The sequence below is a fragment of the Bidens hawaiensis genome, unplaced genomic scaffold, assembly GCF_021521415.1.
Source record: "Bidens hawaiensis isolate Kalapana, Puna unplaced genomic scaffold, B.hawaiensis_p1.1 tig00004478_1, whole genome shotgun sequence".
Lineage (NCBI taxonomy): Eukaryota > Viridiplantae > Streptophyta > Magnoliopsida > Asterales > Asteraceae > Bidens > Bidens hawaiensis.
Window position 1 is genome coordinate 1,209,883 of NW_027491271.1, and position 18,789 is coordinate 1,228,671.

General features: G+C 34.6%; 1 protein-coding gene across 1 annotated transcript; it reads left to right on the forward strand.

The window, feature by feature from the left end:
• The first annotated feature begins 7,669 nt into the window (after nucleotides 1-7,669).
• Nucleotides 7,670-13,063, forward strand: LOC143626723 (putative alkaline/neutral invertase D). Its single transcript, XM_077096714.1, has 5 exons — nucleotides 7,670-7,830; nucleotides 8,899-9,359; nucleotides 10,270-10,701; nucleotides 11,205-11,763; nucleotides 12,556-13,063. Exons 2-5 carry the CDS (start codon nucleotides 8,925-8,927, stop codon nucleotides 12,849-12,851), a joined length of 1,722 nt encoding a protein of 573 aa, XP_076952829.1. The 5' UTR covers nucleotides 7,670-7,830; nucleotides 8,899-8,924; the 3' UTR covers nucleotides 12,852-13,063.
• Nucleotides 13,064-18,789: the final 5,726 nt, after the last annotated feature.

Consider the following 18,789-nt stretch of genomic DNA (forward strand, 5'->3'; position numbering starts at 1 on the left):
ATACATACATACATACGGTTAAGCCCGATTCTAGAGAGAATCTGTTAGCATAACATTACTTGTGGAATAAATACGCACAGATCTCTATGCACATTCACTAGGGAAGGCCTATTTATAGACATCTTCCTCATTTGTGAACATCACTAACGAATGAGGCTTCCCATAACGAATGACCTCCTATTCGCTAAACACCCTTAGCGAATGGGCTCTTAACTTAACGAATGAGCCATATACGCTACATCCTTAGCGTTTGTGCTCCTAGGCTAACAAATGAGCTTAGACTATAACGAATGGACCCCATTCGTTATACAATCCATAGCGAATAGACCATATTACATTGTAATATAATGACTAAACTACCCCTAGCCTATTCGTTCAGCTACGGATAACAAATCATGCACTAACATTATTGGTGTCCATTGTCCTGGTAGTTTGGCTTCTAATATTAACCAACACATGTGAGGACATATCCAATCACTTCTCACTTCTCCATACAACACAACCTAAGTATTTCATCCATTTGGTTAAACATACTTTATTAACTTAACCAAAGCTTCAACATATTCCACATTTGCGTTTCACTTGCACCTTGTGTAGAGTTGATCGTTCAATGCATGAAATAGATGAAAGACTTACCAAGAGCGGAATATGTCTTTTAAATATGTGAAATTCAAATATTTTACATATTTAAACAATTGTGTTTAAATATATAATTTTATAAACTTATCCTAAGTTTATAAAAACTAACAACTTATCTTAACTAAGTTGTTAATTTATCTTCAATGGATTAATCTTGTGATTTATTCATCTTCATGTTAGTGTAGAAATATTGGTTTAACCCTTGGTAGACATGAACTTGATAATCTTTGATCTTGAGTGTGTAGTCTTGATTAAGTTTAGTGTTGCTTAATGCCACACCCAAACCTAAGGTGGAAATGTCGAGGCGTGAGCTGATTGCTCACAGCTCTCAAGGTACTATCATGCAAATATTAAAATGACAATATCTAATTATTTGATTTAAATATTCAAACAAATCCAAATAACCAAAGTACATAATTTAGAAATAAAGCAAAAAAATAATTGAAATTAAACTAGTCTTGGTTTATTCTTGATAATTTCTTCTAACTTAAATTCTTCACTAAGTCTTCACCAAATCTTACAACTAGTTCAAACAATAACCTGCATATGCGTATAAAATAGAAATGTTTGTCAACAACACATGTTGAGTGAGTAAAACACCAGTTTAAGACACCACAATAATAATATAATAGAAAACGCAAATTGTTCCTGTGAGATAAACAATTAAGCCATATCACATAAACAATTCACACAAACAATAAAGATAGGGTTAAACTGTTGCCATGCGAATCGAGCATTGGTTACCAAAGATGGGTTGTTAGTGAAACCATTGTAATGCGAATGAACGCCGGCTTCTATGAAGGTCGTATGATCATACTATTAATTGATGGACATCTCCGAGTGCGGTAAAATAAAGCCAGTAAGCAAATAGCAAGTTAGGCATAAACTGATATACACACAAGGATTAACAGTTGCACCTTTGAATACTTGTTAACAGATAAATATTGTAAATACGCATATGTCCCCAAAAAGGTATAAAAATAAGTAAAAAAGGGGGGGTGATTACTCACCTGATCAAATAAGCAAAGCGGAAATGAAAACGACAAGAAAGCGATAAATCACGCTCTTCGGGAATTACCGACGAGAGTCCTAATTACAATAATTACGAAAATTAAATATAATTTGAATAACGGAACTAAACTAAATAAAGATTCGGGAATTTTGATCGGGTGTTCTTGCGAAAATTACTTATCACTTTAATTTATTATTAATTTTATTATTATGCAATATCACTTTTATTTATCAAAGTTTTAACATAAATAATATGATTTTAATTATATAAAATATATAAAAATTACTTAAATAATTAATTATAAAAATTTATAGTTTATATAAAGAGATTTTTTAAATATTTCTTTAAATTAAAAATGCATTTAATATGTTTATATCCATTTATATTTATTAAAATCTTTATTTATTCTAATATATATATATATATACATACACACACACACTCACATACATATACATATAATTATAAATATACATATATATATATATATAGTTTTATGAAAAGACCGAAAACAACAATTAAACGATGTCGGTTTTGTAAAATAAAGTTTATCTATCATCCATATCAATAATATTAATTAATTAATTATACAAAACCAAAGACCTTTTTAAAATCCTTAATGTTTAAACTATTAACAATTTCTAACAACTATTATATATATATATATAGTTTTAACTAAGATTCGGAAAACGACTAGTTTAAGTGTCGTTTTAATAAAATACAAATTAATTATGAGTTTCGTTTTAATAAAATACAAATTAATTATGAGTTTTTAAATGTTTATAATATTAATTGGTGTTTAAATATGATTAAATAATAAATAAAAATTGTTTCTAAAAATAAAGGCGTTGGCCAGGACTCAAACCCGCGCCAGTGGCTGGCACAAGGTAACACACACCCACCATAGCCATCTGGGCTAGGGTGCTAACTGGTTACAAGATGGAACTGCTTATTCTTAATCATTCAGACGCGAAACAGAAATAACATGTATGAACCCTATATAATAATCGTTTTATCCCGTATGTATTTGATCAATTAACCATAGGGTTATTGATCCATATTAGATGAAGAAAAGAACCATATATTTAATTACCTATAACGATGAACAATGATGGATTAATGAGGCAATGAAGTAGACGGCCAGAAGTGGTTCCAGATCACGATACAAACATCAATGATAGCTTAATTATTTATGGGGTTATTCACGAAGATGGATAGGGGATGATGCAGTTGCAATTAATTGGACTTTTATTGCCTCTAAAGTATATTATCAAATTTAGGTTAAGGACGGTTTGTATATTCATCAATACGTAACACCAAGATCTTGTTTCCTAATTCACTATGTCGGTAGGCCGGTTATAGCAAGAAGAATAATAACCATAATTCAATTCCAACAATAGAACTACAATTGTGGCTCAAGAAACTTAAACAGGTATACTGGTTGTGAAACGGGTCGGATAGATGGGTTTGGTAATGGGTTAATGGGTTATACTATAACAAGTTTGCAGTTTAGTCCCTCTAATATGATGTTGGAAACAAAAAATAGGTTAAATTATAGTTTAGGGTAAACAATGTATATCTTTAAAAGTTAATTGATAATATAATAAATAAATATAATAAACAATTAAGAATAACATAATAATTACTCGATAAACGTGATAATTTTATTGATAAAAATTTCTAGAACATAAAACGGGTCGAGTTACGGATAAAATATTAGTTTGAAAATCCGAGTTGTTACACTTAATTGTGACTAATAATGATCAATCAAGTGTTAAGGGATATGTGTGTGACATATAGTTATCAATGATGAGCTAAAATATTTTATGCCATGTCATCTTAATTATGTCATTATCAAAACATTAACTTTTGATTAAAGTTTAAACAACTGTTTTCCCAACATAAACTACTTATAAGTTTATCATTCTAGTGATATGGGACAGCCCCATTTTCATAGTTTCAAAGTCTCAAACACACAACTTAGAGCATTGATGTCGCATTTATCTTTACTTCATTTTGGACAAGTTTTGATGTGTTGTGATTCTCTCACATATATGAACACGAATGTACCAAATAATAATTATAAAAGCAACAAATACCAATAATTACTTATGTCAACAGTAAGTGAAAACATATTTTTTTACTAAATTTCCAATAGTCCCTTCCTGATGAAGGGGGCGCCTAGCCATGTCACCACTCACCACTCACCACCAAACCGCTCCACCCCTCCCATCCCTTTCTCCTCTCCTCGCTTTCTCTCTTGCAAACCAACAATTTGATCAACTTGTGTTCCTCGCGCCTACTCCTTATCGGGAAAGAGTGCCACATCACCTTCTTATTATCGCTCGTGTTCCTCACTCCCACCATCCTAACTTGGTTTAATGCAAATATAAATCTTAAAATTTAAATTTGTATTTAAATTAGAAAACTTAGATATAAGCAAGTAATTGTTCAAACATTAATAATTTTAGACATGGATGAAATGCAAAGTTTTATCACCGGTGACATACTCTTATAAACATGACGATTTGTCTGTCAAACAAAAAATCATACCATTTAACTCCTAAGGGGAACGCTAACATATAAAGTTAAACATTGTATTAAACATGTGAATCAACTAGTGTAATTATTTTTACTATATATAATACATCAAACAAGAACAATTTAAGACGCATCTTTTAAGTAATTTACAACATTTTATACATGAGGTACAATATAATAAGGATAAAAAGATTATTGACACACTAACTATCACGTTCATTTAAAACTTATTCAAAATAATTACAATTTACATCCCTCAAAGTTACAATATACATCCTTAATCTATTACATATATATACTTTTATTTTCACTTTTAACCCAACAACCCCATGATTTTTAAACGGTTATAACTTTTTTATACGTTAATATTTTTTAGAATAAATGGCATCATGAAAACGAGCATTTTATTATCTTTAATTTGATTATAATATTGTTATAGTTTTCAAAGTAAAAAAAACATTTTATGCAGAAGCGTTTGTGGTTCGGTTTTGATGGTTTTAAATTAAACCAAGAGCCAACTTTACACGTTTTTTTATTGTCTGAAACCAAAACTGAACTGTTTTAAATTAAACCGAACTAAACCAAACCATTACTAATGATTAGGTTCCGATGTAGTTTGTATTTAGATAATAAATTGAGTTTAAAATAAGAATTATTAATTTGTCTATACATTCATTTCAAACTAAACATCAACTAATAAATTACTTAAAATAATCGTAATATAAACAAAGATAACTTTGTTCGTAGAAATGATAAACCTTATTAGAATAAATAGAAATCAAAATCATAACAAGAATAAATATTCAAAAATCATAATGGAAATTTGGCTAAATTAAAATTGTAATATACGCATTTACTCGTATTAAATAAAACTTTGTTTAACTATCTTTTAACATTATCTAATATATATTATAAAACATATCTAATATTAAATAAGTAAATAATTAAAATTAACATTTCATTATGTACAGTCAGCTCTGGTTTCAACTGTGAAACCAAATTAATGAACAGTCTCACAGTTTCAAACGGAATAATGAATACCCATAAATTTTTTACATGATTACTAAAATATGTGTTTCCCGCTGCATCGCGCAGGCACTCTCCTAGTATATATATACAAGTAGAGTAATTATGTAAATGAGTTTTTATATGCATTGTTTTGTATGTAGTGTAACTGCACTACTTGTATATATAAGTATACTATTTAATTATACGTTTAGCACGCTAATTTAGTTTGTATTTAATCCAAATCCAACTCTTAATAATGCTTTCCGTCACTGTTGGTCCATTTTTTTTTAAATTTGATTTTTAATCATAAAATATGAAAAAGTGTGTGTTTCATGCTATTGAATAGATATATTCACCTTCAACAATTTTTTTAAATTATCTTTCCTTTCTTTTATATATACATAAAGTATCTGGTAAATCCGGTATCGGATTCCCAAAATATCATCCTAGAAAGAGACAAATTGACTATAGATTTCTCCAAAAACTTTCGTCGGATCTTCCGAAATAATTCCACATGTCAGTCACCATTTCTAACTTATCCGGTTGCTAATGTTTGTTAAAATCTCTCAATGTTTAAAAATGTCCAACAATCACAGCTTTATTTAGTCCCTAAAGAATTACAAAAAAGTCTTGTATTTTATTTGGATTTGCAAAAGTCGTCCTGAATTTCTGGAAATTAATACATATCGTTAACTTTAGTAATCAATCAATATATCATTTTTTTTTTGTTTTCTACAGAAATTCTAAATGTTTTATTTTGAAAATCAGGTTATACTAATATGCACATTATGAATGACAATATAACAAAATTGCAATAAATCACATAAAAGAATTATGTAGCTGAGTTTATTTTTAAGTATGTCTTTAAAATGTACACTATTGCACATATGCATTATAAAAAAGTCGATGTATTGCATATAGGGCTGTGCAATGGTTCAGAACCGCGAGAACCGAACCGGAACCGGAACCGAAAATGAGTGAAAAATAGAACCGGAGCCGGAACCTATTATAGTAAACTGGTTTGGTTCCAGAACCGCTAAAACCGGTTCTCGCTAAACGGTTCTGGCTAGAATCGGTTCGATAATTTATTTATTAAATGAGTTATGCAAACTTTGCAAATTACAAAAGTTTATACAATTGTATGTCTTCTTTCACGGTAAAACTAATTTAGATTACAACATGAACATCCGTTATATTTTTTATTAAAACCTAAGTGAAGTTAAATAAATCATGAGCAACGATAAATTAATGGAAGATCATATCATTTTATATTAAATTACGTTGATAGCTTATTTCAAATTGATTATGGTTGCTAGTTCTTGAACGTAAAGAAAGAAGATTTGAATTAAAAAATGATTAAATGGATGCCGATTAATAAGTTACACTATACAAAATGGGGATTGGTAAATTTATTTAAAACGTTTTGAATATTTCGGTTCTTCGGTTCCAAGTCTAGAACCGCCGGTTTTAACCGGAACCGAACCGGGAACCGTTTAGTGCAAATTCTGAGAATCGAGAACCGAACCGGTACACACATTAGCGGTTCTGAGGCACCGGTTCGGTTCCGGTTCCTCGGTTCTAACGGTTCCTAACCGTTTTTTGCTCACCCCTAATTGCATATATGCATTACTCGTTAATTTTTTTATTATTTTTTTTCATTTTTATATTTTTTTTGTGGTGAAGAATAACAACATATAAGAAGGATGAAAGAAAAAAAATTTTAAAAATATTTTTTTTAATTAAATTAAAAATATTTCATTATTAATTCTCTAGTTCTCTTCATAAAAAGGAGTTCTCTCATGATCCTCTCCCTGTATATATATATATATATTAATTTAAAGTTTCTAGCAACTTTAAAAATACTATTCATAATATTTTAAAGATTGTATGGTATTTTAATGTATTTAGTTTAATTACAAATATACGAGTCTAAGATCAATTTCATGTAATTGGATAGTCATCATCTATAATCATTCACGTCTCAAACCTGTAATTTTTTTTATAGCTAGCCATAAATCCTCTCGTACTATCGTTCTGAATGTTTCAAAATTTCACGTTACATCCAATTATTCATCTAATCACTATCCATTACCAATCTTTATACTAAATAGTAATAGCAATTTGCAATCATAATACAATAGGTCTTTATACTTAATAGCAATTAGCAATCATAATACAATGTCATTATTTTCCTAAAACTATATTTTATTCTTAATAATTTTGAGCAAACTAAAACCAAGACTAACTGGTGGTTCATTAACAAAAATAAAACCTTTAAACATATGAGTTTAAGAGAGATAAGATCTTAAGTTCAAATTCCAAAAACGACAACAGTTAAATAAATTGGCGGTTCTAAAAAAACCTAGACAAACTACAAGCACAAAACACATGTGAGGGCTGAAACTGCAAAAGTAGCAAAAGATTAAGGTTTATTACACAACTATCTAGTTTAAGGACCTATAAATATAGGCCTGTGGAGTAAAGGGTCACCTTGTTTCATTGTGAATCATAAAGTATACTCTTGTTATTATTATTAATATTATTATTATGAATATGATGCCAATTTGTTAAGTTTGGTGATGATGTCTTCCATGCCTCTTTTCTAGGTTTCATCGATTTCAACTTTCCAGGTTCGATTCTTCATTTCAACCCTCATTTCGAATAACTTAAGACATGGGTTTTGTTCAAGATTCAATCTTTTATAGGGTTTCTTGCATTATTATGTATGTTAGTTCTGGGTTTCTGTAATTAACATATTTGGGATGTTTGGTTTCTTGATTTGGGTATTTGTTGTTTGTTTGATCCAATGTGAAAAGTGTTCATTTGTAGGGAAGATGTGCATTTAAAGTGAATTGCTTTAGTTGTTTAGCTTGATTTTTATGTTTGACCAGATCTGAATTCAAAGATTTGCTTGTTTGACTTTTTGTTTCATAAATTATGTTGCTTTAGGAATAAAGATCCAACCTTTTTAACATAATTAATTAACTGTTTATCCATATATGATTAAATGGGTGGTTAATGGGATAAGTGATCAATTAAGATTAGAATCATTCCCATAAATCTAAGGATTCATAAGTGATTTTACATTTCTCGTAATATAAAGACGATTATCGTAAACTGATTATTTGGAACCTAAATGATTAAAAAGTTTAGTTAGAATCATTATCAGCTTATCCAAATGCTCAAAGCTGATTATTGCAGCCTCAAATAACAATATTTAGTTTAAGTTTCACATCCTTTTACAGAAAAGGAGTCTTGGTGCACGGGGGTTGACTTTTGGTTTGACTGTTTTACAAATTGATAATCTTGTCTAATTTTAATTGGTGTTTGCTTAGTTATGTTTGTTTATATTCATTCATGATTCATCTATGTTCAGTTATATTCCTTTGTTAATGTTCATTTATGTACGTGAACCGCTTGTTTAACAGTTAACGAAAGGGCATGAAAACATTCATTTTCTTAATGAATGAAAACGAGCAGAAAAGCCCCGTTCGTTTAAATGTCCGTATTTGATCGTTTGTTTGGTTAAAGTTAAACGAACGAACACAAACATGCCCCCCGTTTGTGTTCATTCGGTTTGTTTACAAGCCTACCCCCGTCCCCCTGGGTTCCAAAAACCTTTTTTTTAACTTAAACATCGTTTACATGTTTTGTTTTTGTTGTTTACATGTTTCAGAATGTTTTTTTGAAAACTGCAGATATTCTTTTAAAACACTTATAAGGAATGGCTCCCTCAACAGTAGATGGGCCATCAAACGGTTCCGTGAAGTCAAAAGAGGAAGAAGGAAGCACAACTTTGTTTGAAATCGACGACTCGGATCTTTCAAGATTACTTGAAAAACCGAGACCACTTAACATAGAGAGGAAAAGGTCGTTCGATGAGAGATCGTTTAGTGAAATGTCAATAACCATGTCACCACCACGGAATAATTTTTATAGACAAAGTGATAATTCATCGCGTGGTGGTTTTGATAATCTTGATGGCGTTTATTCCCCGGGAAGATGGACGGGAACTCCAAGAAGCGGTTATTTTGAGCCTCATCCGATTGTAGGAGAAGCTTGGGAGGCGTTGAGACGGTCATTGGTCAACTTTCGTGGTCAACCTGTCGGGACTATTGCTGCACTTGATAATTCTTCAGAGGATCTAAACTATGATCAGGTGAAGTCGGTTTAACATCTTTTGAAAAGACTCTAAATTGGTCAATTTGGGTTGTACTTTGTTGGATAAAACGAGTCAAACAAGTTAAAACGGGTAAAAGTTAATTTAACTTGTCCACCATTTGATAATATCTACTATTTGCATAATATTGAGTTGCATGTTGCTCACATTTAATGGTCGATTCGGCTTGCATTTTGTTTGATATGGTAAAATATAAAAACGTAGATAAAAGATAAAACATGTCAAGATTAGTCTAACTTGTATGCAATTGCTTATGACATCCTAAATTATTTTATTTAATAGGAATTACATTGTTTTTTTTATAGAAATAGACAAAAAAATTTATTAGTTTGGCCCGACCCGTTTGATCCGCTCTTAAAAATTACCCATATTGACCCTGCTCGTTTGGTTATGTTTTCTTTTTTAAATTTCTTTTTGCTGTTAAAAAAAACTGTTTAATTCGGGTTGTGTTTTGTTTAATAACATGTAAAACATTAAAAAAAGTAGATAAAAATGAAGCGGGCCAAAATTAGTCTAACTTTATGCAAATGCATATATGCCCTAAATTGTATCCTTAAAAAGAGATTACAGTGTTTCTTTAATAAAAAAAAACTGAATAAAAATGGACTACAAAAAGTTGGTGGTTTGGCCCGATCCGTCTTGGCCCTCTCAAAAACTTCCCATGATGACCGCCCGGCAAATTAAATGGTGGGTTAAAGTTAGTCTTAACTTGTATGCAAATGCTTATAACATTCTAAATTGTTTTAGTTAAAAAAGATTGTATTGTTTACAAAAAAAAATGAATACAAGTTGGTGGCTTCGCCCGGCCTGTTTTGACCCGCTCATAAAAACCACCCATGTTGACCAGCTGACCCGTTTTGACCCTCTAAATCATCTCCACATTCTACAGGTTTTTGTAAGAGACTTTGTCCCAAGTGCATTGGCCTTCTTGATGAACGGAGAGCCCGAAATAGTAAAGAATTTTCTTTTAAAAACCGTTTTCCTCCAATCCCGAGAGAAGAAGGTGGACAATTTTAAGTTAGGAGAGGGGGTGATGCCTGCAAGTTTTAAAGTGCTTCACGATCCGGTTAGAAACACGGAGACCATATTGGCTGATTATGGTGAAAGTGCCATTGGTCGAGTGGCGCCTGTTGATTCGGGCTTTTGGTGGATAATTTTGCTTCGGGCATATACAAAGTCAACCGGTGATTCTACTTTGGCTGAGATGCCCGAAATTCAAAGGGGTATTCGACTTATTATGACTTTGTGTCTGTCTGAAGGGTTTGATACATTCCCGACATTGCTTTGTGCTGACGGGTGTTGTATGATTGATCGGAGAATGGTTAGTATCTTTAATGAATCTTGTTCTTTCGTGTTTATTAAAGTCAAAAGTTATCGTCTTTTATCAATCTTGTTGACTGTAATTGTAATCGTGACGAGTTGGCTGGTTGGATTGTTCAACCCAAACACGACCCATATTTTTATTTTTGTCAAAAACATCAACCCTAACCCGTACACACTTAAAATCGTGTAACCCAAACACGGATTCGTTTAATAAACGGGGTAGTGGATCGATCTGTTTAGCCACATAGGTTGGCAGATCAACATGCTTAACTAAGCGGGCTAAAGTGGTCAAACCGAACACGACCTGTCTAATAAAACAGGTCAAATATGGCAACTCAAAACATGATTATTTTTGTGTCGTTTTGAACATTACCACCCGACTTTTTTGTACGAGTTGAGTTGACCCAAAACTTTTTTTTTATCCAAACTTTTTGAAAAGGTTTACAGACAGTTAAACATAATTTAGAAGTTATATTTTTCCAATTTTGACTTTTACTTCAGGGGGTATACGGGTACCCGATTGAGATACAAGCATTGTTCTTCATGGCTCTAAGATGTGCATCGGTTCTTCTAAAGCGTGACGCCGAGGGTAACGAGTGCCTTGACCGAATAGTCAAACGCCTCCACGCTCTAAGCTTTCACATGCGAAGCTACTTTTGGCTCGACATTAAGCAACTAAACGACATATACCGTTACAAAACCGAAGAGTACTCGCATACAGCTGTCAACAAGTTCAATGTGATTCCCGACTCACTTCCCGAATGGGTTTTTGATTTTATGCCGACCCGAGGCGGTTACTTTATCGGGAACGTGAGTCCCGCAAAGATGGATTTCAGGTGGTTTTGTTTGGGAAATTGTGTGGCTATATTGTCGGCTTTAGCGACACCCGAGCAGAGTGCTGCTATAATGGATCTTATTGAATCGCGTTGGCAAGAACTTGTTGGTGAAATGCCTTTGAAGATTTCTTATCCGGCTATGGAAACCCATGAGTGGAGAATTGTTACGGGTTGTGATCCGAAAAATACGAGCTGGAGTTATCATAATGGTGGATCTTGGCCAGGTGAAAGCTCTCCTATATATATTTAACTTTTCTTTTATAGATGACTTGATTATTAGTTATTAATTTTGTTTCAATCGTAATTTCATTTTTTTGAACTTAATGGTCTAGGAAAAGTTTCCACATTTTCCACCTAGGGCTATAAATTTCTGAAAACAGGATGTGAACCTAATGCGATGTTTGTGGGTTCGTTTGTAGTCTAAGTCTAAACTACTATAACTGGGCTCGGTTTAGCTTCTAGTCAAACCCGGGAACATGTTTAAGCTAAATGGGTTGTTGTGATTCTTGGGTTGACCAGTTTATTTTTTACAAATTTAAAACAAAAGTATTTTTTATGCCGTAGCTTAAATTGGTGGGATATTTTTATGCCAAAATTTGAAAGATAAAAGAGACGAGTAATAATATTTTAGTTTTTCTTTATGTAATTGTTTTATACACCTTTTATTAAATGTACAAAAAACAAAATAATTGTGTTTGGGTTAAAGTGTTAAACTAATCGTGTTTGTGTCGGGTTCGGGTTTGGGTTCATGTGTTTGTCATGATTTTTAGGTTCGTCTAAATTTTTTTTAGTTAAGTTCGACCTTCTAACCCATAATCTGAGATCGAGTCAACTCGTTTCAATTACAATAGCTCAAGCTCGGCTTGTTTTCGAGTTCTCTGTCTAAGCTCAACCTCGAGATCAACTCGTTTATATATTTTATTTATTTATTTATATACAAAATTAATTTTTTAATATGTATTTAAAACTATAGTTATATCTGGCATTTTTTTGGGTTTTGACTGTTGCTTTTGCAGTTCTCATATGGCTTCTCACGGCCGCGTGCATCAAGGCAGGAAGACCCCAGATCGCAAAACGAGCCATTGAGTTAGCCGAAAGCCGATTACTGATGGACGGGTGGCCTGAATATTATGACGGTAAGCTCGGGCGGTTCATAGGTAAGCAGGCTCGTAAGAACCAGACATGGTCCATAGCCGGTTACTTGGTGGCTAAAATGATGCTTGAAGATCCATCTCATTTGGGTATGATCTCACTTGAGGAAGATAAACAAATGAAGCCTCAAATGAAAAGATCTGCATCATGGGCTTTCTGATTAACTTCAAGATATGTTTTCAGTTGTTTTTTTTTATTTTTCTTGTTTTCGGTATTAATACGTGTTTAATACGAGCATGCCCATTAATTCGGGTTCAGTAACAAAAAGAACGATGCAGAATTTTTGTCGGCGGATTGGGGTGTTCGGTTTGAATAATGATTTTGTACTTGGAGATTTTGCAATTCAATGGTCCAAGAGGGGAATTATTTGTATGTAGCATGGATTAGAATGGATAACATGATTTCTTCCATTTTAAGGACTTCTATTTTGCAAAATAAAAGCTCAATAATTATAAATAGAAATATTTTTTCTTTTTTCTAACTTGAAAGTAAAAACATTTTTTAGGTAACATGAGCTAAAATATGTGTCATAAAATTAGATGCTTAACATATTTTACATACAAAATGTTTCATTGGTTTACTGACAAAGGCCTTCAGCTTAAGTTAGATGTATTATCAAAATAATATTTGTATTGCTTGTACATGTTTTTATTAGTCTAAAACTAAAAAGTTATAAAAAGTGACTGTTGAATCTAAGGTAATCAATCATGTTACATTAAGGCTGGTGGTTGTGTATGATGATGAGGGGGTTATACCCTCACCACGTCAGCCACCCATTGTAAATGCCACACAATCAATCCTTCCACTTTAATTGTGGTGAGCCACCCATTGTAAATGCCACACAATCAATCCTTCCACTTTAATCTAATGCCGCTAACCATAACGCCACCCGGATACTGCTTGAAAACACCGCACCAACGCAATGTTTGGGTATAATGACGCCGCATTGGACCAATACCATGAAGGCGCTAGGGGCATCGTACGCAACGACCAACCCAAGATTTACATGCCTAAATGCCATTCCACAAGTTGTTAATGACTTGACCTTTTGGAACTACCAAGAATGTTAGTTGTGGAGTTATGCTTACACTTGATGTAAGGCCCTGTTACCGGTGCCTCACATTTGGGCGTTGGATTTACTCATCAACATAATTCTAATAATCAAAGTTAATAAAAACATTCGCGGAATATAAAAACGTAAACCATTCGTTACAAACATCCATATTTTTGTCTTTGAAAACATTACTTAAAATAAAACATCATAGCAAAATCTTCAGATGCCAACTTCGTCCAACTCTGCCATGCGTCCTCCTCAAGCTACATGCCTCAATCTATTCACCTGCGTACATACTAAAAGTCAGCTACGCTGAGTGAGTTCTAGTTAATCAAACATAATACAATACATACACTTACCTTCAATCATGCACCGAAGATACATAATAATTACTTTACTAATTTACTTTCATACTATATAAATTACTGTCCTTTTCTATCTCGGATATTATTTGGGTCTGGTCCCTTTTTCCTTTGTCTATCTCAGATATTATTTAGGGTCTGGTCCCTTTCTTGTCTATCTCAGATATTATTAGGGTCTGGTCCCTTCTATCTCAGATATTGTAAAGGGTCTGGTCCCTCATTCTCTATCTCAGATATTATAAGGGTCTGGTCCCTCTTTCTTCATCTTCGTACATACCGTCTTTACATACCCATAACATACATACTTGCTTTAATCACTCATACATATTCATATATCGTACATATATCCATCATACACATTCATCTATCATAAACATACCTTCATTGTAGGCACGTGCAATATCCGAAGATCGTTCACGCACCGACAAGCTTTCATTCACATTTAAGATATACATACATAACATTTAAACCATATAAGGCATACACTTACCAGTTAAGGTAAGTGTATTAACTATCACATCGAGTATGCACACAGCCCCGAAAACATAACAAGGAAATGGGGCTAGAAACTCACCTGAATGCGGTTACGTTCACTGTTTATCGTAATCCCTTTCTTGAGCTGTGCACGGCTAACTGTATAATATATATATATATATCTTTGTTAATTAACCGTCTAACTAATTAATGTGGGCTTCCTAAGTTGGGCTCGTTATTTATTTTAAATAGTCACAGGGGCTTAAGCCGGTGGGCTGAGTTAAGTCAGGCCCAACAACCCTTTACAGTTTATGGGTTCAGTTGGGTTTAGGCCCAAACCCAAAATGGGTGGCCGAGAACTCCCAATAGAGAACCAGCGAGTTGGCCGAGAACTCCGTTCCTGACCGAGAACCTGTGTTCTTGGCCGAGAACACATGGTTACCGAAATCGATGGTTGACCGAGAACTCTACTAGGCCGAAAACTCATGCTGACCGAATTCTCACGTTGACCGAGAACCACGAGGTTTGACCATGGATTCTCCTCCTTGGCCGAAAACCCCCAGCTCAATTCATCCTTCTATCCTTTTTCATTCCTAACAGCCCCGTAACATGTTCTATGGTTCATATTATGAACTTTTAATCATCATTCATCATCATTCTTACCCGATTACACCCATTACTATCATGGTTTCAAGATCTATCCCGTTTTAGGCATAAAGTTTGGACCTTTATAAATTTAAAACGTTCTAGGCTAGATCTAGGGTTCATCTTGAGCCGTTTATACCTATGAGTCCATACCATCCATTTTAATCATCAAGTTTGCATTTTTACAAGATATCTAGATCCAATCTACTCTAGGGTCAAGTTTCATGGCTAATCGATCATAAAACATAACCTTTAATCATAGAGAACATACCTTTTGATGCTTCTCGGTTACGGCTAGCTTGATATAGGATCTTGGACTCGTTGTCTAGCTTGTATGGTTGAAGATCTAACGTTGTTATGATCGATTTAAGGTTTGGATTTGATCTCGGCTCCTAGTTCTTGCTTGCGGCCGAAATGGAAAGGATGGGTGAGGGTTTTAGGCTTAGAGAGAGAATAAGATGAATATTATGGATGAAAATGGAAAGGATTAGGGTTTAAGGGGTATTTATATTCCCTTAAGCCCATGGACCTAAGGCCCATCTTTCCTTTTTAGTCCATAAATACTCCATCTATTTAGCCTACTTATCTTTCTTTCTATTGTTATTATTTATTTAGTAACTCTAGTAAACTTTTCCGTTTTTAAGAAATAATATATAAAATATTATTTATCGAAATTTTAGGACGTTACAAGTCTTCCCTCCTTAAAGAGGTTTTACATAAACAGATTAGGGTAAAACTTGCGCATCTCATCCTAGGCCTCCCAAGTAGCATCTGATCCCTTGCGAAGCATGCTTCCATATTACTTTCACCAAGGGTATAACCTTGTGACGAAGTTGCTTCTTCTTACGATCAACTATCTTTATAGGTTGTTCAATGTAGTTCAATTGTTCATCAACCTCAATGTCCAATAATGGCACGTGAGACGTGTCGTCAGCCAGACATTTCCTCAAGTGAGAAACATGGAAGGTTGAATGAATTCCTTCCAACTCATTAGGTAAATCCAGCTTGTAGGCCACCTCACTAATGCGATCTATAATCTTAAACGGTCCAATGTACCTCGGACTCAACTTCCCTCTCTTTCTAAAACGGATAATTCCTTTCCAAGGCGAGACTTTAAGCATCACATTGTCACCAATGTTAAACTCAATTGGTCGTCGTCGCTTATCCGCATAAGACTTTTGTCTGTCTTGAGCAGCTTTCAGACTGGCCTTAATCTGATCGAAATTTGAAGACGTTTCTTGAACAACCTCTAGGCTTCCCATTTCTTTCTAACCAATATCTCCCCAACATACTGGGGTTCTACATCGCCTACCGTAAAGCATCTCAAACGGTGGCATACCAATACTTGAATGGTAGCTGTTGTTATAGGAGAACTCTGCTAGATGCAGATGATCATCCCAACTTCCACCGAAATCTAAAACACAAGCACGTAGCATATCCTCAAGGGTTTTTATCATCTTTTCAGACTGCCCGTCTGTTTGAGGATGATACGCCGTACTGATGTTTAATCTCGTTCCCATAGCTTCATGGAACTTCTTCCAAAACCTCGAAGTAAACCGAGTATCTCTATCAGACACGATTGATAACGGCACTCCGTGCTTGGTTACAACCTCTTTAATGAACAAGCTTGCTAACGTTTCTGACGAGATAGCCTCTCGTATGGGCAGAAAGTGAGCACTCTTGGTCAAACGGTCCACAATCACCCAGATGGTTTCATGATGCTTAGCTGTACGAGGTAGCTTAGTTATGAAATCCATGGTGATGTGTTCCCATTTCCATTCAGGTATCTCTAGCGGTTGCATCTTTCCATAAGGCTTTTGATGTTCGGCTTTGACTTGTAAACAAGTTAAGCACTTGCTAACATAATCCACCACATCATTTTTCATTCCTGGCCACCAGTAATCCCTCTTCAAGTCTTGGTACATCTCTGTAGCTCCTGGATGGATCGAGTACCTTGACTTATGAGCTTCATCTAAGATTCGACCTTTGAGATCTCCATGGCGTGGGATCCACATACGGTCAAACCTAGTCTTAATTCCATGAGTGTTTTCCACCAACTCATCTTGCTGGCCATAAATTCTTTCTTTCTTTACTAACCCTTCATCTACTAGCACCTCTGACTGTACTTTGACAATCTCATCAAAAAGACTTGAGTTCATAATCAGCCGGTATGACTTCACTGTTGCGAGGACTTCCTCATTCTTACGACTTAGCGCGTCGACGACCACATTATCTTTACTAGGATAGTATTTAATGTCGCAGTCGTAATCCTTAATCAACTCCAACCACCTCCTCTGTCTCATGTTCAACTCCTTTTGCTCGAAGAAGTACTTTAGACTCTTATGATCGGTGTAAATGGTACACTTAGTACCATACAGATAATGCATCCATATCTTGAGAGCATGCACTACTGCTGCTAGCTCCAAATCATGCGTCGGATAAGTGCTCTCGTGAACCTTCAACTGTCTGGACGCGTATGCTATTACTTTTCCTCGCTGCATCAACACACAACCTAGCCCTTGATGCGAGGCATCAGCACAAACAACTAAATCCTCGTCACCATCGGGTAAAGAAAGGATTGGAGCTTGCGTGAGTCTCTTCTTTAACTCTTCAAACGCTTCTTCTTGAAACTTTCCCCAACTGAATACTACCGACTTTCGGGTCATACCGGTCAACGGTGCGGCTATCTTGGAGAAACCTCCGATGAATCTCCTATAGTAGCCAGCTAACCCTAAGAAGCTTCGTATATCAGTTGGATTCTGTGGAGTCTTCCAATTAGTTATCGCTTCAATCTTAGCTGGGTCGACGGTAATCCCTTCAGGAATAATCACGTGTCCTAGAAATTGCACTTCTCGCAACCAGAACGCGCATTTCGAAAACTTAGCATACAACTTCTCTTTCTTCAGAGTCTCCAATACCTCTTTCAGATGCTCAGCATGATCAGACTCGCTCTTTGAATAAATCAATATATTGTCGATATGAAGACAATAACTGACTTATCCATCATTGGTCGACACACCCTATTCATCATGTCCATAAATGCTGCAGGAGCATTCGTTAGACCGAATGACATCACGAGGAATTCGTGGTGTCCATACCGTGTTCGGAACGCTGTCTTAGGGATGTCTGCCTCCTTCACCTTTAGTTGATGATAGCCTGATCTGAGATCTATTCGTGAGAACCAACTTGAACCTTGCAGTTGGTCAAACAGATCATCAATCCTTGGCAAGGGATATCTATTCTTTACCGTGAGCTTATTCAACTCACGATAGTCTATGTACATTCTCATACTTCCATCCTTCTTCTTCACGAACAACACTGGTGCGCCCCACGGGGAAACATTTGGTCTAATAAAACCCTTGTCGAGGAGTTCTTGCAGTTGGGACATCAATTCTTTCATCTCGGACGGTGCTAGACGGTAAGGTGCTTTCGCGACGGGTTAGGCTTCTGGTACTAAATCTATCTGGAATTCTATCTCTCGCTTTGGTGACAACCCCGGAAGATCCTCTGGGAATACTTCTGGGTAGTCGTGCACAACGGGAACATCTTTCATTTCTTTGATC

What these genes read in the sequence shown, in the direction of transcription:
- LOC143626723 (XM_077096714.1), top strand. Translation starts at nt 8,925, where the DNA reads ATGGCTCCCTCAACAGTAGATGGGCCATCAAACGGTTCCGTGAAGTCA. An exon ending in AGGATCTAAACTATGATCAG is followed by an intron (nt 9,360 to 10,269) that starts GTGAAGTCGGTT and finishes CACATTCTACAG; the next exon opens with GTTTTTGTAAGAGACTTTGT. An exon ending in GTATGATTGATCGGAGAATG is followed by an intron (nt 10,702 to 11,204) that starts GTTAGTATCTTT and finishes CTTTTACTTCAG; the next exon opens with GGGGTATACGGGTACCCGAT.